This window comes from Oryza glaberrima, chromosome 9 (assembly GCF_000147395.1).
Source record: "Oryza glaberrima chromosome 9, OglaRS2, whole genome shotgun sequence".
NCBI lineage: Eukaryota > Viridiplantae > Streptophyta > Magnoliopsida > Poales > Poaceae > Oryza > Oryza glaberrima.
Genome location: NC_068334.1, coordinates 4060842 through 4076650, shown reverse-complemented (window position 1 = coordinate 4076650; position 15809 = coordinate 4060842). Strand labels below are relative to the sequence as shown.

The window sequence follows — 15809 nt, the reverse complement described above, 5'->3', positions numbered from 1 at the left end:
GCACGATGGACAATGTGCTGGGGCCGGCCGTGCTGCCAGGTCTCGCTAATCGTGAGGTCCAGGAAGAGTTGATGATGGTGAGCGGAGAAGAACCGGCAACGTTCGCTCAAGCTGAACGCGATGAGGATTGGCGTCGGGCAATGCTCGATGAAATCTCTTCGATAGAGGAGAACAAGACCTGGAGGCTCGTCGATCTGCCTTCGGGACATCGGCCAATTGGGCTGAAATGGGTGTATAAGCTGAAGAAAGATGCTCATGGCGTTGTCGTCAAACACAAGGCGAGATTGGTGGCAAAGGGCTACGTGCAGAGGGCTGGAATTGACTTTGATGAGGTATTCGCTCCTGTTGCTCGTCTTGATTCTGTCCGTTTGTTGCTCGCTCTCGCTGCGCAGGAAGGTTGGATGGTGCATCATATGGACGTTAAATCAGCGTTCCTCAATGGGGAACTGATTGAGGAGGTGTATGTTGTTCAGCCACCGGGGTTTGAGATCGATGGACAGGAGAACAAGGTTTACAGGCTTGATAAGGCGCTGTATGGACTTCGCCAAGCACCCAGAGCTTGGAACACCAAGCTAGACTGAACACTGAAGAAACTTGGCTTCAAGCAGAGCCCGTTGGAGCATGGGCTGTACGCGCGCGGCGATGGCAGTGGGCGACTGCTCGTCGGTGTGTATGTGGATGATCTGGTAATTGTCGGGGGTGACAGTGGCATGATCAAGGGATTCAAAGAGCAGATGAAGGCTGAATTTAAGATGAGTGATCTTGGCCCTTTGAGTTTTTATCTTGGGATTGAGGTACATCAAGAAGCTGGAATCATCACTTTAAAGCAAGCAGCGTATGCGTCGCGTATTGTGGAGAAGGCTGGGCTCACCGGCTGCAACCCCTGTGCAACACCGATGGAACCACGTCTGAAGCTGAGCAAGGAAAGTGCAGGATCGCTAGTTGATGCGACAGAATACAGAAGTCTAGTGGGAAGCTTGCGCTATCTGGTGAACACCCGACCAGACCTTGCATATTCGGTTGGTTATGTCAGTTGTTTCATGGAGAAACCCACGGACGAACACTTGGCGGTAGTGAAGCGCATCATAAGGTATGTTGCTGGTACCATTCATCTTGGGTGCCGCTATGTGAAGGAAGGTGAAGGAGGACTGCAGGGTTACAGTGACAGTGATATGGCTGGAGACATTGACACTCGCAAGAGCACCACAGGAGTAATTTTCTTTCTCGGCAAAAATCCTGTTAGCTGGCAGTCTCAAAAACAGAGAGTTGTAGCACTCTCCTCCTGTGAATCTGAGTATATTGCAGCTACAACAGCTGCATGCCAGGGCATTTGGCTTGCCCGGCTCCTCGGTGACCTCAGGAATGCAGCAACTGAAGTCGTCGATCTCAGGGTGGACAACCAATCCGCTCTGGCCCTGATGAAGAACCCTGTTTTTCACGATCGAAGTAAGCACATTCAAACAAAATTTCATTTCATTCGTGAAGCTGTGGAGAATGGGGAAATCATGCCGAGTTACATCGGCACAGAAGGCAACTTGCAGATATCCTGACGAAGCCGCTTTCTCGAATCAAGTTTCAGGAGCTGCGGGAACAAATTGGTATGTTTCCTGTATAATCGGCACATCAAGCTTAGGGAGAGTTTTGTTAGCAGTAATCTTGTGTGCCACGGTTAGTTAGTTGATTAGTTATCTGCATGTTTCTTTTTCCTAAATAAACGCATGAGCTCACGTGTTGTGTGATAGCCATCGCGTGGAGTCTGTTATGAGGGTATCCGAGTTTAGCTCGTTGCCCGCGTCTTGTGCTAGGAGCTCGGATCACGTCGTGTGGTTGTGGGGATGGACGCAGCTAGAGCATGGCATGAGAAGTGGTCTTGGTGGTTAGTTGTTTCCGTTGTATTCGTTCCTTTATATATGGAAGTAAATAGAAAAGCAGCTGAGTCAAGCGCTGCACAAAATTTGCTCTGTTTCCTCTGTTCTGCGAATTTGCAGGTTTAGCCACAGTACGCGTGCGTTGTGTTCGTCCGGTTTCCTGCTAGCGATCGCTGGGGAAATTCCTAACAATATATACTCCATATCTCTTGAGATCTCATCTCAGCTAAAGCCTCAGCTTCAGTAAAAGACAGTAACTTAACTGTCAAAGGTTGGATGGCCAGCTGCAGCTGGTAGATTTACAGCTTTGTTGTTGTAAATTTTGTACACATATGCAAACAGCCATACTTTGTCTGAAGAATATAATGAGACAAATTCACTGCCTTTTTTTTTATTCGGGGGTAATTAACTTCAGTTTGGTGATGATGTACAGTGAGACAAATGCACTGGCTTTTTTATCAGGGGGTAAATTATCTTAAGTTTCATGATGCTGCTACTCATTTGTAACTGTATTAGTTATCAATTATCATAGCTTGCATCAAAGAATTGCTTTACTCATAAAAAGTTGCTCTGCTAATGCATTTCTAAAACTAGGCTAACTCACATGGTGAGATGCCCTCTATCAGTTATTTTCATATTATCATGCTTTGATAATAAGTAATTATTTTCTGAAACTAGGCTGACCTTTACATTTTTCTTTTGCTATTCTGTTCATACATTTGTCAACTAGGGGGCCTCACATGTACAGATGCCATCTGTCCAGTTCTTCTCATATCTGCACTTTGATACTAATAAGCAATTATTTGAAATTATACTTGTCTGGCACATTAATTCTTTGCCTTTAGGTAACATTGTTGCAAACTTAGTACCTTGCATCAAAGTATTGCTTGTTTCTAATCCTATGCCTGAATAAATGAATGCTTACTACATATTCAGAGACCGAATACTTCAGAAAAGTTACAAATGCTGCCAAACAGGAAGGAATCAATTAGCTTGGAATTGAATCATCAATACGGATTATTTTAGTTGTACTATATTATTGTAAAAAAATATTTTAGTTGTACTATTGGGAGACTATAATTCTTGTCCTGTAACTAGATACTGGCCTCATGCATGCATATGCTAACATTCCTAGGCAGGTCTGTCTTTCCCACTAGGTCATTATAATGTGATTAGAACACTCTAATATTTTTACCCAACTGATGGTTGTCTTCCAGTGTGATCATGTTGGTGTGTTTTTACTGAAATAGTACTAGTACCTACATATTGATATCCCAAATTTTACTGACTGGTGTAGGAAAGTGACGATAACTGGAACATCAGAAGCTATTCAGGCAGCAGACTCTGATAATGCAGAGGATGGAGATTGTCAAGTTAGGAGAAAAGAAGTCTGATGCCAAGTTAGGAGAGGATGGAGATTGTCTTTTCTAGTTTTAGCACTACCCGCAAAAAAAGCTTGAGAGAAAATTTAAGATAATCTATTGTTCCTTATTGAGTTTGATTGTGTTAGTAACTGGAGTAGTCAGTCAATCAGCTGTTCTATTTATTTCTTTTTTTTGTTGGGAATAGGATTATATTTCATATTTTTTTGATGACTGAAACATTAATGTTTGATCAACAACAGCAGCAGGAAATTTTATGATATTGATGTTATGATAGATGATGAACAAATTGAGTCAATATGTGACTACCAAGAGGAGACGTTGCTGCTGCTGTTGTTAAGTACTACTATAATGGTTAGGCACGTGATCAATCCTGGTAGGATTCAATCCTGGCTGGATCAGTGACTACTGGAATGGATCAGTGACTCCACCTGGATCCATTCAATCCTGGCCTGGATCAATTCCAGGCCTGGATCAGTGCCTGACCTGCCGAACAAGGCCTTAGGGGGAAGAAGGGACGGACGCTGGGCCGTGCCACGTCGGATTTTTGCTACAGTCCTACAGTGCCGGGGCTTTTATTTTCGGAAAAACCCTCCTATTTGTTCGTAATTCTAAGTAGGTCCCTACCGAACAGTACCTCTGAGGCAATATTTTAATTTTAGGCCCTTATAAAAGGAGAATATTCCATTCGAAGGATGGAAAAACAGACTGCGCTGTAAAAATTGAAAAATATAGGGTCTTTTTTGCAATACGACGTCCACTACCCCACACCCCCAACCCGCCGTCGCCGCCCGCTCCTCCTTCTCCCTCACGTCTCTCCCTCCCGCTCTCCCGCTGCTCCGCCGCGTCCACCGCAGCCGCCGCCGCCGCCGCCGCCGCGTCGCTGTCTCCGAGCGCCGTCGCCGTCGCATTTTCTCTACCCCTTCTTACCCTGAAAAAGCAGGGTCACCTTGTGTCCTTAAACCTATAACCATCTTTCGGCTAACCTAGCCTCCTCCGTCCCTCCGTACCAACAAGGGGTAGTACAGGAATATTGACCTGTTGTCCATCGACTACGCCTTTCGGCCTGATCTTAGGCCCTGACTCACCCTCCGTGGACGAACCTTGCGGAGGAAACCTTGGGTTTTCGGGGCATTGGATTCTCACCAATGTTTTCGTTACTCAAGCCGACATTCTCGCTTCCGCTTCGTCGACCCCCGCTTTCGCGGTTGCTTCCCTCTAAGGCGGAACGCTCCCCTACCGATGCATTTTGACATCCCACAGCTTCGGCAGATCGCTTAGCCCCGTTCATCTTCAGCGCAAGGGCGCTCGATCAGTGAGCTATTACGCGGCGAGGCGAGCAGCCATCTCCGCCTCGGCCCCCACCGTGGCCGAGCGCCGCCTCCGGCAGCCGGCGTCCGGATCTGGACTTCACGTGGTCGGAGGACGTCGATCTGACCGCCAGATGTGACGAGGAGCTCGGCGGCACCACACGGAGCTCAACCTCGGCGGATCGGGCGACGGCGTCGGCCTCGGCGGTGAAAAGTTTCTGTTGTTGCTGCCGCCGTCGGGCAGTCAAGGTTTTTCCGGCCGGTAGAGGTGAAAGAACTCCTTGTGTTGGTTTAGGGCTAGATCTGAATGGAAAAATGTCTCCTTGTTGATGGCTCCTTCTCCCTCTTCCTCCAGCGCAACCGCCATGCTGGCGCCCTTCTCTCGGCGATACAAGTGTGGTACGACGACGATCGTCGGCGAGAGAGGTATGAAAGTTCAGCTGTACCATTGGTTGTTTGACGGATTTGGGAGGAGGGAGCTCAGATCTGTGGATGCTAGAGGGTGGGGGTTGGTCGGGTGGTATAGTATCCCATTAGAACATGCTTTTTGATATGCTTGTTGATTCATCGATGGTCTGAACTCCCAGGTGGGAAATTTTTATCTACAAATTAATTTGGATTTGGATGCTCTACGCGGCCGGATCAGTGCGGTAGTCCGGTGGTGTTACGGTTGCTAGAGGTGTAAATCCTTGCTTGAATGGCTAGAGAAACGCAGATGCACCTTTGCTGCATGTTTCTTCCATGTTTCATGTCTTCTTTTTGCAGCTGTTGCTGTTTAGGGTCAACTAGGAGGAAGTGTCTGTGCGGTGATTCATCACAGTTGCAGCGGTGGCCTCCTCGACCTGCAGCATATGTGCATGATCGATGCGTGGCAGGAGCCGAAAAGGATCATCCATTGTCCGAGTGTGCTCTATGCGGCTGGTAAGCAATCAAACAATTATGTTTCACTGTTAAAGTTTGGCTGTAATATTCGATTAAAAATGTCTTTGATAATTTTACCTCCAAGGATTGTTTTGCCTTTGATTTAAATTGTTTTCCCCCTGATGGCTGATGCAGTTATGCAGTATGGAAAAGAATCTTCCATGTGCTAGGGCAAGGAAGCCTTTTGTAGTCAGCTCTCTAGAGTTGCTTATGCTTCTGCAGTGAGCACCCAGCAATATGGTTAGCTACATTTTTCTTGGCTTAATGGTTCGGTATGAATACATGTAATCTTGGCCAAATGGCTAATATTGGCTAATATTTAGAACACCACATAGCTGGTTGCCTGAAAGGCCATTCTTAAGGTTTGGTTATAACCAACTTTTACATGCAATTCAATCAACGAAATTTGGCAAACACAATGGGAAGTGAAATTCTAGAATTAATATGGCACCTTAAAGCTTCATCTAAGCAATAGTAACAGGGCACTATTAGTTTTCTATCTTGAAATATGCCAGAATCTTACTATCTTTAGCTGCTATAGAAAGCTAAGTGGTCATATATATCGTTTAACCTGTGCTAGAGAGATGACATTGGGGTAATTCATTGTGCGCATAGGCCGCGGCTCACAGTTTTTTGTACCTATGTTGCAGCACCTTCTTGATGGCCACTGTTTTCTGTATCTCCAACCACCTAGCCTAAATGTTAAGATCAGATTTCTTGTTATGGTTAACTATCCAGACAATTTACCATGGAATAGGCTGGAAAATCAACATAAATTCATACAAATCCCTTGTGTTGTATCTTGATGTGCAATCTTTTGAATCTAGGCTTAGATTTGCACAATTAAATTTATGATTTATATGCCTCCAAGTTCCATTACAGCCCTCTTTGTATAATATTATACTTCTTTCTTGACCAGGTTAAAGGAATTATCCAGGCAGATGGGATTTGGGGCCTTGCAGAAAGAGAACGAAGATCAAGTCAAATAAACGCCTATCTCACCAGGTACACTGTCGCCTCTTGCTCCATCCACCCCCAATGGCCCTTCTCACCTCATCGTTCCTCCTCCCTTCCCTTTCACCAGCATGCCGATCATGATCTCCCTAAACCTATCCATGATCAACCTCATCGATAGCCTAATAAGCTCTTAGATCTACCGTCAATAAACATGGATCTACCGATAGCAACATTCGTGCACACCAAAACATCATCCGCTAACAGAGTAGCATTTGATCTATTCTTTCAGTATAAGGGGTGCTATCGCGCCGCTGTCAACAGCCAACCCCTGCTAAATACAGGCTGCATAAATGCTAGATACCACACGGTTCAGGATAGCACAACAGCACACACACACCATCTAAATATTTTTTACTATATTTTTTATTTCCAAGCTTTGCCTTTCCAATCAAAGCAGCACTATCTTATCCAGGGCCAATCTCCTAAACGTTCCTATTAAATTACGGCTAAAAATCTTGCCATGTAACTGGTGTATAGTAGTAATCCACAGTACAGTATTACAACCCCTTTAGCACTGCATCTTACAGCTTACTTACAACGATCCATGAATTAATATACTTGCTTTACATAATCATTAGCACTGCAGATAAAATTTTACCGTAATGATCTCCTTGCTTCTTTAAGGTATATAAAATCACCAACAATGCTTCTGCCTACCCTCTTCCCAGTCCTCTTCCACACAGATAGATCCAAGTACCTTTCATTTATATATTTGCTAGCTACATTGTGCTTTACATTTAGTCTTGTTTTTTCTCCTGCTTGAATGAAAGTGCATGAACACAGTAATTCCGCCACATGAAATTATCATTCTTACCAATTTTTCCCACGGGGAGCTGCAATTAACATTGTTCAGCATACCACCTCCAGAAAAGCTATTTCTTAACAAAGTAGCCAAAAAAAATTATGTCCCTGTTCAGGTTCATTCAACCAGCAGGCTTTTTATATTTTTAACTGGCAGATCATAAATATTAGAGTAAATCTCACAAAACTACATGTTTTATGGTTCAAGTTGCATAAAACAACACACATTTTGACACTTGGCACTTAAGTACATATATTTTGGCAGTTTAGTTTCACAAAACCACACTATCGATGAATGGATTCACCCGTAAGATGACGCGGTTGTTCCATCTAGGATGAGGACGTTGCATCCTATTAATTTCGTGCGATGGCTGGTAATAGGATGTCATGTCCTCGTCCTAGGTGAAACAACCACGTCATCTCGTGGGTGAATCCATTCATTGATAGTGTGGTTTTGTGAAACTACAGTACCAAAATATATGTACTCAAGTGCCAAGTGTCAATGTGTGTGGTTTTCTTCAACTTAGACTACAAAATGTGTAGTTTTGTGAAATTTACTCTAAATATTATTATTCTGTTTTAGCACATACCCTTACACATTCATCTGTATCAAATGCTTATTGACCTTCTCCCGCAAGGATATACCTTTTTTCTTAATAGCAACAAAACCAAACTTTCTATTAGCAGCAAAAATCTACACTCCTATACTACCCATGGCCATCGGCATACATACACTTTGCTGTTTAATAATATGGTTCCCTCTTTTCACACATCTTATATGAGCTTGTAAACCTTTTTATATTCAGGCAATAACAGGCGCACGTTCAGGGATTTGTGCTTTTGTGCTTTTGTGCGAAGAATGTCAAAAGCACGTCTGACTTGAAAACCTACATGGAATACATCAGAGGGTGCTTAGCACCCTCAAGTAAATTCTATGCCGTAACTATGAACGACACATTCATGAAACAGGGTAGAGTTGTAAGTTCCTGCATCCACGCTTCTCTTTCATGCATCTATAATCAGACAAAACTTTGTCTAGATATAACAAGCCGCTAATGTATACTTTCGATTGCAGTACTTTCCTAGAGAATTTACAGAAGCATACATAGAACCGAAATTTGAAGTCCTTTGATTTTCATTTATTAAAGAGTGTTTAAGTCCTTGAAGTACTTTGAAGTTTTGTTTCAAATTGTCAAGGAGCAAATGCTTTTTTAACAGGATCTGATTATACGTTAGTAAATAGTAAGATGAAGAAAAATTCGATATACTAGGTGCAATAGTACCTAAGAGTCCCGAAAAATTTCGAAAGAGCCCCAAAAATTTTGGAATAGGAATTCTAGGATTCGATTCTTTTACCCCATTGGGATTTTTTGAATTCTTAAAAAAACCAATTCGAGAACAGTTGGATGCCGACAAAACCATCAAAGATTGGTATTCCTCATTGAAGGCAGAAAAACACTCAGTGTTCAGGTTCAAGCATCAGGTGGTATTTCAACCAACTTGATCCTCCACATCTGAACTGACGGTCGCTGCAACTTGAAGAAAGGGTGGATGAACTTTACAGCCCACAATCACATATATGTTGGATTAGTTTGTATCTTCCACTTCTACAAGGAAACTCGCGTGGAAGTAACTATCGATATTCTATGAGCAGCATGTTAACGATCGTACTTATATTAGGATCTTCCTTTTGCTAGCAGCAGGCAAATTGTACGCTGCCAAGATGAACCACTTACCAGCTCTACCGCTGTAACTACGCTAATTAGCTTTGCAGCTTCACTGCTTACCATATATACTGAACCGCCTTGCATATGTTAGATAGTACCATCTATATATGCTTGTTATCAAATATTCCTACCTATTTGCCTCTCTTTTTCGCGCTTCCTTTCCTGTTCTTTGTACCTTGTTATGTATGATTTCAATTTTGTTGTCTCCAGGCGGCGCGCCAACGGTGCGCCCTAGTATCTAGAGATGGCAACGGGGCCCCGCGACCGGAAACCTGTTGGGTTTTTACTCTATTAGGGTGTATAAACATTCTAAACATCATACCCATGGGTACGTTAACGGGCAAAACCTTCACCCATCGGGTACACGGGTGTGGGTACGTTCTCCTGTCACCCGAACCCATTAACCCGTGGGTTGAAAATACCCGTAGGCCTAGCCCAATATGCATATGGCCCAAGCCCACAACCATCAAAACCCTAGATATAAATCCTATTTTCCTCACTCCTCTAAACCCTATTCCCCTTCTCCTCCTCTCATCTCCCTCCTGTCTCCGTTTCTCCACTGCCCCCATCCCCCAAGCGGCCAAGCCACGGCCGCACCGCACGGGCGCACGCCACACGCCGGCACGCCACCGCGCAGGCACGCACGGCCGCAGCACCAGCCGCTAGCCGGTCTCGGTCGCGCCAATGGAGTAGGGGCGCCGCTGTGCGGGTAGCCGCCAGCGTGGGGGCGGACATCCACCGCGTCGGTCGCCGCCTGGGGCAGAGTCCAGGGAGCCAGGGACGCCGCCCTCCTGGGGGCGGGAGAGCCACCGCGTCGGTCGCCGCTTGGGGGCAGGGACGCCGCGCGCCGATCAGCTGTCGGCAGGAGCGTTGCCGCAGGTGCAGTGAGGTAGGTCGCTGGATCCGGCTGGGGCGTGACCATGAGTAGAGATGGCTTGCTGTTGATTTTGCAATGTGGATGGCTGTATGTATCCTGTATGGTTTGTTTGAGCCTTAGTTTTTCAATCTTGCTGTGTACATATCATTGCAGCCTATAACCTTATTGAGTTATTGTTGTGCACAATTGAAATTGTTGCAACGGGTGTGGGTACCCATCACCCGTGCGGGTGCGGGTATGGGGGAATTTCTCACCCGCGAGCGGGTGTGGGTTTTTTAGTGGGCAGATTTAGTTTCAATGGGTGTGGGTACGGGGAGTGGAAACCTGTCGGGTCCATACCCGTTGCCATCTCTACTAGTATCTAGTTGATTTAGCAAGCCAAACTCATTACTCACTCCAAGAGACTCTATCTACTCTTTCCATTTTGAGTCCATGATATTGGGACCTATAGTCTATGATATTGGGACCCATATGTCAGTCTCTGCTACCCCTTCTCTCTCTATCTTCCCTTCAACATTTCTTCCCCTCTTCTTCTTCTGATCTTCTCCTAGCCCTTGTACGGATAACGACAGCGGATGGCGACGATGGCGGCAGCCATAGCCTAGGCCTCGGCTCAGGGAGACAGAGGCTGCGCGCCAGCCGAATCTGGTGACAATGGCTGGCGACGGTGGGCAGGGGAAGTTGGCGACGACGACCTGGGTCGGCCACCGGCCAAATCCGCACGGGGGTGGAGGTCACGCACCCCCAAATCCGCGCCATGACAGCCGAATTCGGCGGGGGCGGAGGAGGTGGCAGTGGCTGCTCAAGGCAAGGGAGCATGTGGATGGGAAGTGTGTGGCGGTGGCGCCGTTTCGTGGACGAATCCACGACGGTGGCGGCTTGGCTACAACGATGGGAGAAGGCCGACGCTACACGACAACCACGGCAGCTACAGCAGATGGCGCCCTAAACGATGACGGTGGCGGCACACCGTATGTCAGTGTTGGCACCTGGAGGCGATGGCAGTGGTGCCTAGAGCACATGGGGGAGGAAGAGAGTGCGGAAGGAGAGAGGAGGAAGAGAGCATCTCGCGTAGGGCCCACGATTAGCAAGCCAATTTGGATTGGTCAAGTTTGGCCATTGAGGGTGCCAGTTTGGCTAGCCAGATGAATTGGCCATCCGTTTAGCAAGACTATTAGAGCTCGTTTTTGGTCCATAATTACCAAATTTTAGCTTGAAGAGTGGGATAGCCACTCTGTTGGAGATGCTCTTACATGTGGAAAGGGAGATAAGCGAAATGAAGGGAGGAGGAAGAAGGGAGAGAGGGAATGACATGTGGGCCTCACATGTCAGTGGGTTCTACCATATTTCTTTTTAAATGACAGATGAGTCCGGCATATATATTTTTTAATTCTAATGCTACATAAGCTCTATGTCAATGTCGTGTGGGACAAAGATCAGGTCAACATCGCCGCGTAAGTATCACATCAGTGAAACCGTCCTCTAAAACCGTCGAGAGAATCGAATTACACTTGTTTTAACAATTGAAGGGATCGAGATATCCAGTATTATCCTTCATAGATACGAATCATGTTCGGGAGAGTTAAGGTGAACTTATTTCATCGGGGGTAGAGTGTTCGACCAGAAGTCCAGAACTCTTAATTGGGCTTAGCCCGGCCTGCCAAGCGGCCTATTATATATATATATATATATATATATATATACATATATATATACATATATATATATATAGAGAGAGAGAGAAGGGGGGGGGGGTGGGGTTGGATAGGTGAAGTCTCTATCCCGGCAGAGGAGGAAACCCTCGCCGCACACAAACCACCACCATACCCTTCCCAAATTCACAAACCCTCAATCTTCCACCTCGATCTCAAACCCTCAATCTTCGACCTCGATCTCGCCCTCCCACCGGCCAAACCAAGCAAAGCGGAAGTGGAGAGGAAGGGTCTCCGATGCCGCTGAAGCAGGTCCCGGCGGCCTCCAGTGGAGGAGGGGACGGCGGCGGGAAGAAGAAGAAGAAGACTGAGGGGAAGAAGAAGATCGAGGGCCCTTCCAGGTCCAGGGACTCTGGTCTCCGTGCGGGAAGACCTACGCCCCCGCGACCACCTCTCCGACCGAAGACGCCCTCGCGACCACCTCTCCTACCAGTCGGGACCGCCCCAGGCACTCCTCCTGAATATTCTCTTCCTTGTGCCGATGAAGTTGATTTTTGGACAGGAGGTCCTCGCGTTCCTGTTAAAGGTTTTGAGGATTGGGATGATCTTTCTTGGTTTCATGGTAATAATAAGTGGGTAATTTGCGACGAACTCGCTATTGATTGGACCATCAGCGAAAAAAAGATTGGAGCTCCTTCTACCACCACAAGTAGAACGACGTCTGCTGCTCACACGAATTTGCCCCTGCATAAAAGTCAACAGCTGATCAGGTCGAGTCGTGCCGCTTCCTCCTCGGATGATCATCACAGCACACGGGCAAAGCGAGAGAAGCCGCCATTTCTTACGGGCATAGCACCACCAAAGCAGAAGGTGGCAGTACCCTTGGCTGGAGGTGATTCTGCTGCCAATCACCGCACACACAGACGCACAGCCATAAAGAAGAACAAGAACATGAACGACCAGGGGCCACACAATGGCTGTCATGTGAAACAAAATCAGACATTTCTTAATTCCTCGCCCGCACAGATGGATGACCAAGAAAACAAGACAGAAGAAATGGACCTTGCAATGCAGGAGATGAGCGAATTGGGCATGAGAGAGGAAATCACAAGCGACGACCGTGCAATGCAGGAGCTGAGCGAATTGGGCATGGGAGAGGACATCACAAGCGATGAGTTCCTCGCTTACATGGAGCAGCTGCCACTTAATCCACCTTATGTTAATACTCATGTTAAACTCAATCTTTCAGAGTTACGTCAACTACGTCAGCGCCATGCCTTGTTTCGCATCAAAGCCTATAAGGTTTTCACTTCAATCGATCTCCTTGCTTATGTTCTCACTCCTACTAATTAGTTTGACGAATAACCATATACCATGTCATTCATGCATTCTGCTGTCACTTGCCATCTCCTTGAATATGTGTTCCTACTCCTACTTAGCTTGACTAACAATCCCATGCCATACATTGTGTTACTTGCCATAAAGTTGTGTATGTTGCTTACTCATGCTTCTCCTAGTTAACCCTGATTATCATTGTCCATGAGCCATTCGTTCTACTTACTAACCATCTGTATATATATGCTGCTTTCATCTGATTCATGTTTAATTTAATCTCATGCGTGGGATGTGTTTGATGCCACTGTAGTTATCACAACTAGTGCCCAAGGAGCAGCTGGATTATGATATATTGAAGGCGTCTTATCCTCCAGACGTTCTTAAGGAGGAGAGATATTTTCTGCGCTTTGAAAGTGATGGCACTTTAGATTGGTCCTTCTACCCTGATTACTGCACCATTGCTGCTTTGGACGACTACCAACGACTAGTTCCACATAATGCCGTTATAGAACCTGTAAGTACTTATCATTTCAAGTTACAGTATAATATGCTGCAGGTAAAGAGAATATCTGGTTTTATGTCATTTGAAAACATGTGCATGTGTTGTGGATGAGATTGCTACTCCACTAAGGCCCAGTTTCTTTTCTCAATTCCAAACTTCAACTTCCTCCTTTTCCGTTAGCATGCTAAACTGTTAAATGGTGTGTTTTTGACAAAAAGTTTCTATGCAGAAGTTGTTTTTTTTTAAAATTAAATAAATCCATTTTCAACTTTATAATAGTTAATACTTAATTAATCATGTGTTAATGAGTTTTCTCGTTTCGCATGCGTTGAAAATATCCCTTCATTTGAAGAGATCGAATGGGTCCTAAGTATTGATATTTCATTGCCTTCAACAGAGCATTTTGCAGTTTTATATGCTTTGAAGTGCATACGATGTTTGTGAAAGACTGGCCGTTTCAACTGATTCAAGTATAGTCCCCATTGTCAACCTAGGTCATTGTTCTCTCGCCCTGCTGCTCTTACTGGTGCCCAATGCTATTTTTCTTAATGAAACATTCTTTGCATTTTCGCGAGACTTTATTCCCTCCTATCGCTTTAATTGATTTTGCCGAACAATTTTTTTTCTGATATATTTGTTGAGTACCAGCATCCATTTCTGTTTTTTCTTCCTCCTGTTCTTTGAAACAAATTTAGTTAAATTGTTTTTCCATTATAAAGCTCACATCAAGCTGTTCAAAGATAGTTTCTGTTGTGTACCATTCCAAAAAAAGTGTGTGAACTTTAATTGGTTTCCTCTCCTCTACTTTACATAGTATTGCTTTGAATACAACGACTGGGAAGATTACCGTGGAGCTTTCCATAGCTATGATATTGAACAAAACTATGCTGATTACTGTGACGAGTTAGCAAAGCAACTTAAGGTATGTATTCTGTGAATAATATAATAAAGTTAGTCAAATATAAAAGTTTCTACATTGTTTTAAAATTAGTTTGTCCTGACATCATATCTGGATACAGTGGCTTGATGCTTATATGAAAGTTGAGATGCCATTGGTAAGTACATATAACCTCACAAAAAAAAAACATGGTGTTAATATGTATTGTAGCATTACTGATCTCTCTTCTGTTCTCCAGTGGGGAAGAATAAGCTCGAGAGCAGCTTACCAAGCGTTCAAGATCGCAACTGGCTTTCCTAAGATACCTGTTGGTTTAGTTTACACTGCCTACTATGTAGGATCCCTCGTGTGTTTGTTTATCTAAATTTAGGTTATATATCTACCATCTAAAAATTGTATTGCTTTGCTTCAGGACTATTTAAAAGGTGTGGACTTTGATAATACATGGTACAAGGAGGTAGACGAAATGCATTGTGAGATTTGGAAACGTATTACCAAGCAAAAGGTCTGTAGTCCACTAGTCTTTACACAAGTATTAGTGGTGCTTCCATGTGCTTATGAATGGAGCATATGTTTACTGATGCTTCTTTTTTGTTTGCTGGCATTCAGAAGAATTTTAGAGATGCTTTGGATGAAGTATACAAACTGAACAAGTATCCCTTGCGCCAGCATAGAATGCAATATGCATTGGAGGTGGATTCTTCCTTTATTGAAGAGGAGGTAACTGTTTTTTCTTCATAGGTGCTTTGCAAATATGTGCTTTTATCTTCTATTGTAGTTTTAATGTTGCATAATGCTGATGCTGTTATCCTTTTGCACCCCTTTCAGTATTATACCTGCACCGCTAACCTCACTGAGGAAGTAAGTAATACTGTAATATGTTGTGTTTGACATGCGAGCTGGTTCTGTTGCAATATGGTTTTCTTTACATTATTCGGTTGATCTGCTTTTAGGTTGCTGAGGATGAAGCTCGGGAATTCATTTTAGAGGCCTTGAAAAAGCTGGTATTGCAGTAGTATACAATTGTCTGCATGCCTGTTTTAATAAATATATGGTTTGCTGAAATGAGAGACATTTTTATTTTTCAGAGGGTAAAACCAAAGTACTATGAGCAGTACGTCAAAAAGAAGATAAAGATTGCAAAAGAAATTGGGCTGATAACAGAGGTATGCTCTTAATTGCATTGATAATTGTTCAGTTTTTTATCGTGTGAATATACAGAACACCTGCAGCGTGCTGTGTGATAAGGCTGAAGCTGTTGCATATTATGTGTTCCTTTTCAGGATCAACCTCGGAGTGATTCGATTTGCTGACTGCGGCATCAGTTGATCTGGAAGATGGGAGACATTTTGCTATCCTCTAAGCTTTCTGTTCTGTGCTTTGTGGTCGACATGGATCAATTGTGATTGTATATAGGTTCACAACTCTGTGTAGCTACATTACGCTCAAGTTTAGTATCAATATTTTGCTGCTTTATGCAAGTTGCCAGCAAATTATTTTGAAGCTATTCATTAGTTTT

The 15809-nt window shown here is 44.5% G+C and overlaps 1 protein-coding gene across 6 annotated transcripts; it reads left to right on the top strand.

The window, feature by feature from the left end:
- The first annotated feature begins 4167 nt into the window (after window positions 1-4167).
- Window positions 4168-15797, top strand: LOC127784300 (uncharacterized). Of its 6 annotated transcripts, XM_052311510.1 has the most exons (17): window positions 4168-4828; window positions 4916-4986; window positions 5148-5239; window positions 5326-5481; window positions 5617-5721; window positions 6401-6486; window positions 8106-8277; window positions 13201-13404; window positions 14207-14314; window positions 14412-14447; window positions 14529-14624; window positions 14703-14795; window positions 14900-15010; window positions 15119-15151; window positions 15244-15294; window positions 15379-15456; window positions 15574-15797. In XM_052311510.1, the coding sequence occupies exons 7-17, from the start codon at window positions 8191-8193 to the stop codon at window positions 15601-15603; spliced, it is 927 nt and encodes a 308-aa protein (XP_052167470.1). In that variant the 5' UTR covers window positions 4168-4828; window positions 4916-4986; window positions 5148-5239; window positions 5326-5481; window positions 5617-5721; window positions 6401-6486; window positions 8106-8190; the 3' UTR covers window positions 15604-15797. The 6 variants fall into 6 exon arrangements, with proteins under 6 accessions (XP_052167470.1, XP_052167471.1, XP_052167472.1 ...); XM_052311511.1 differs by lacking the exon at window positions 5148-5239; XM_052311512.1 differs by lacking the exon at window positions 4168-4828 and having other exon boundaries at window positions 4835-4986.
- Window positions 15798-15809: the final 12 nt, after the last annotated feature.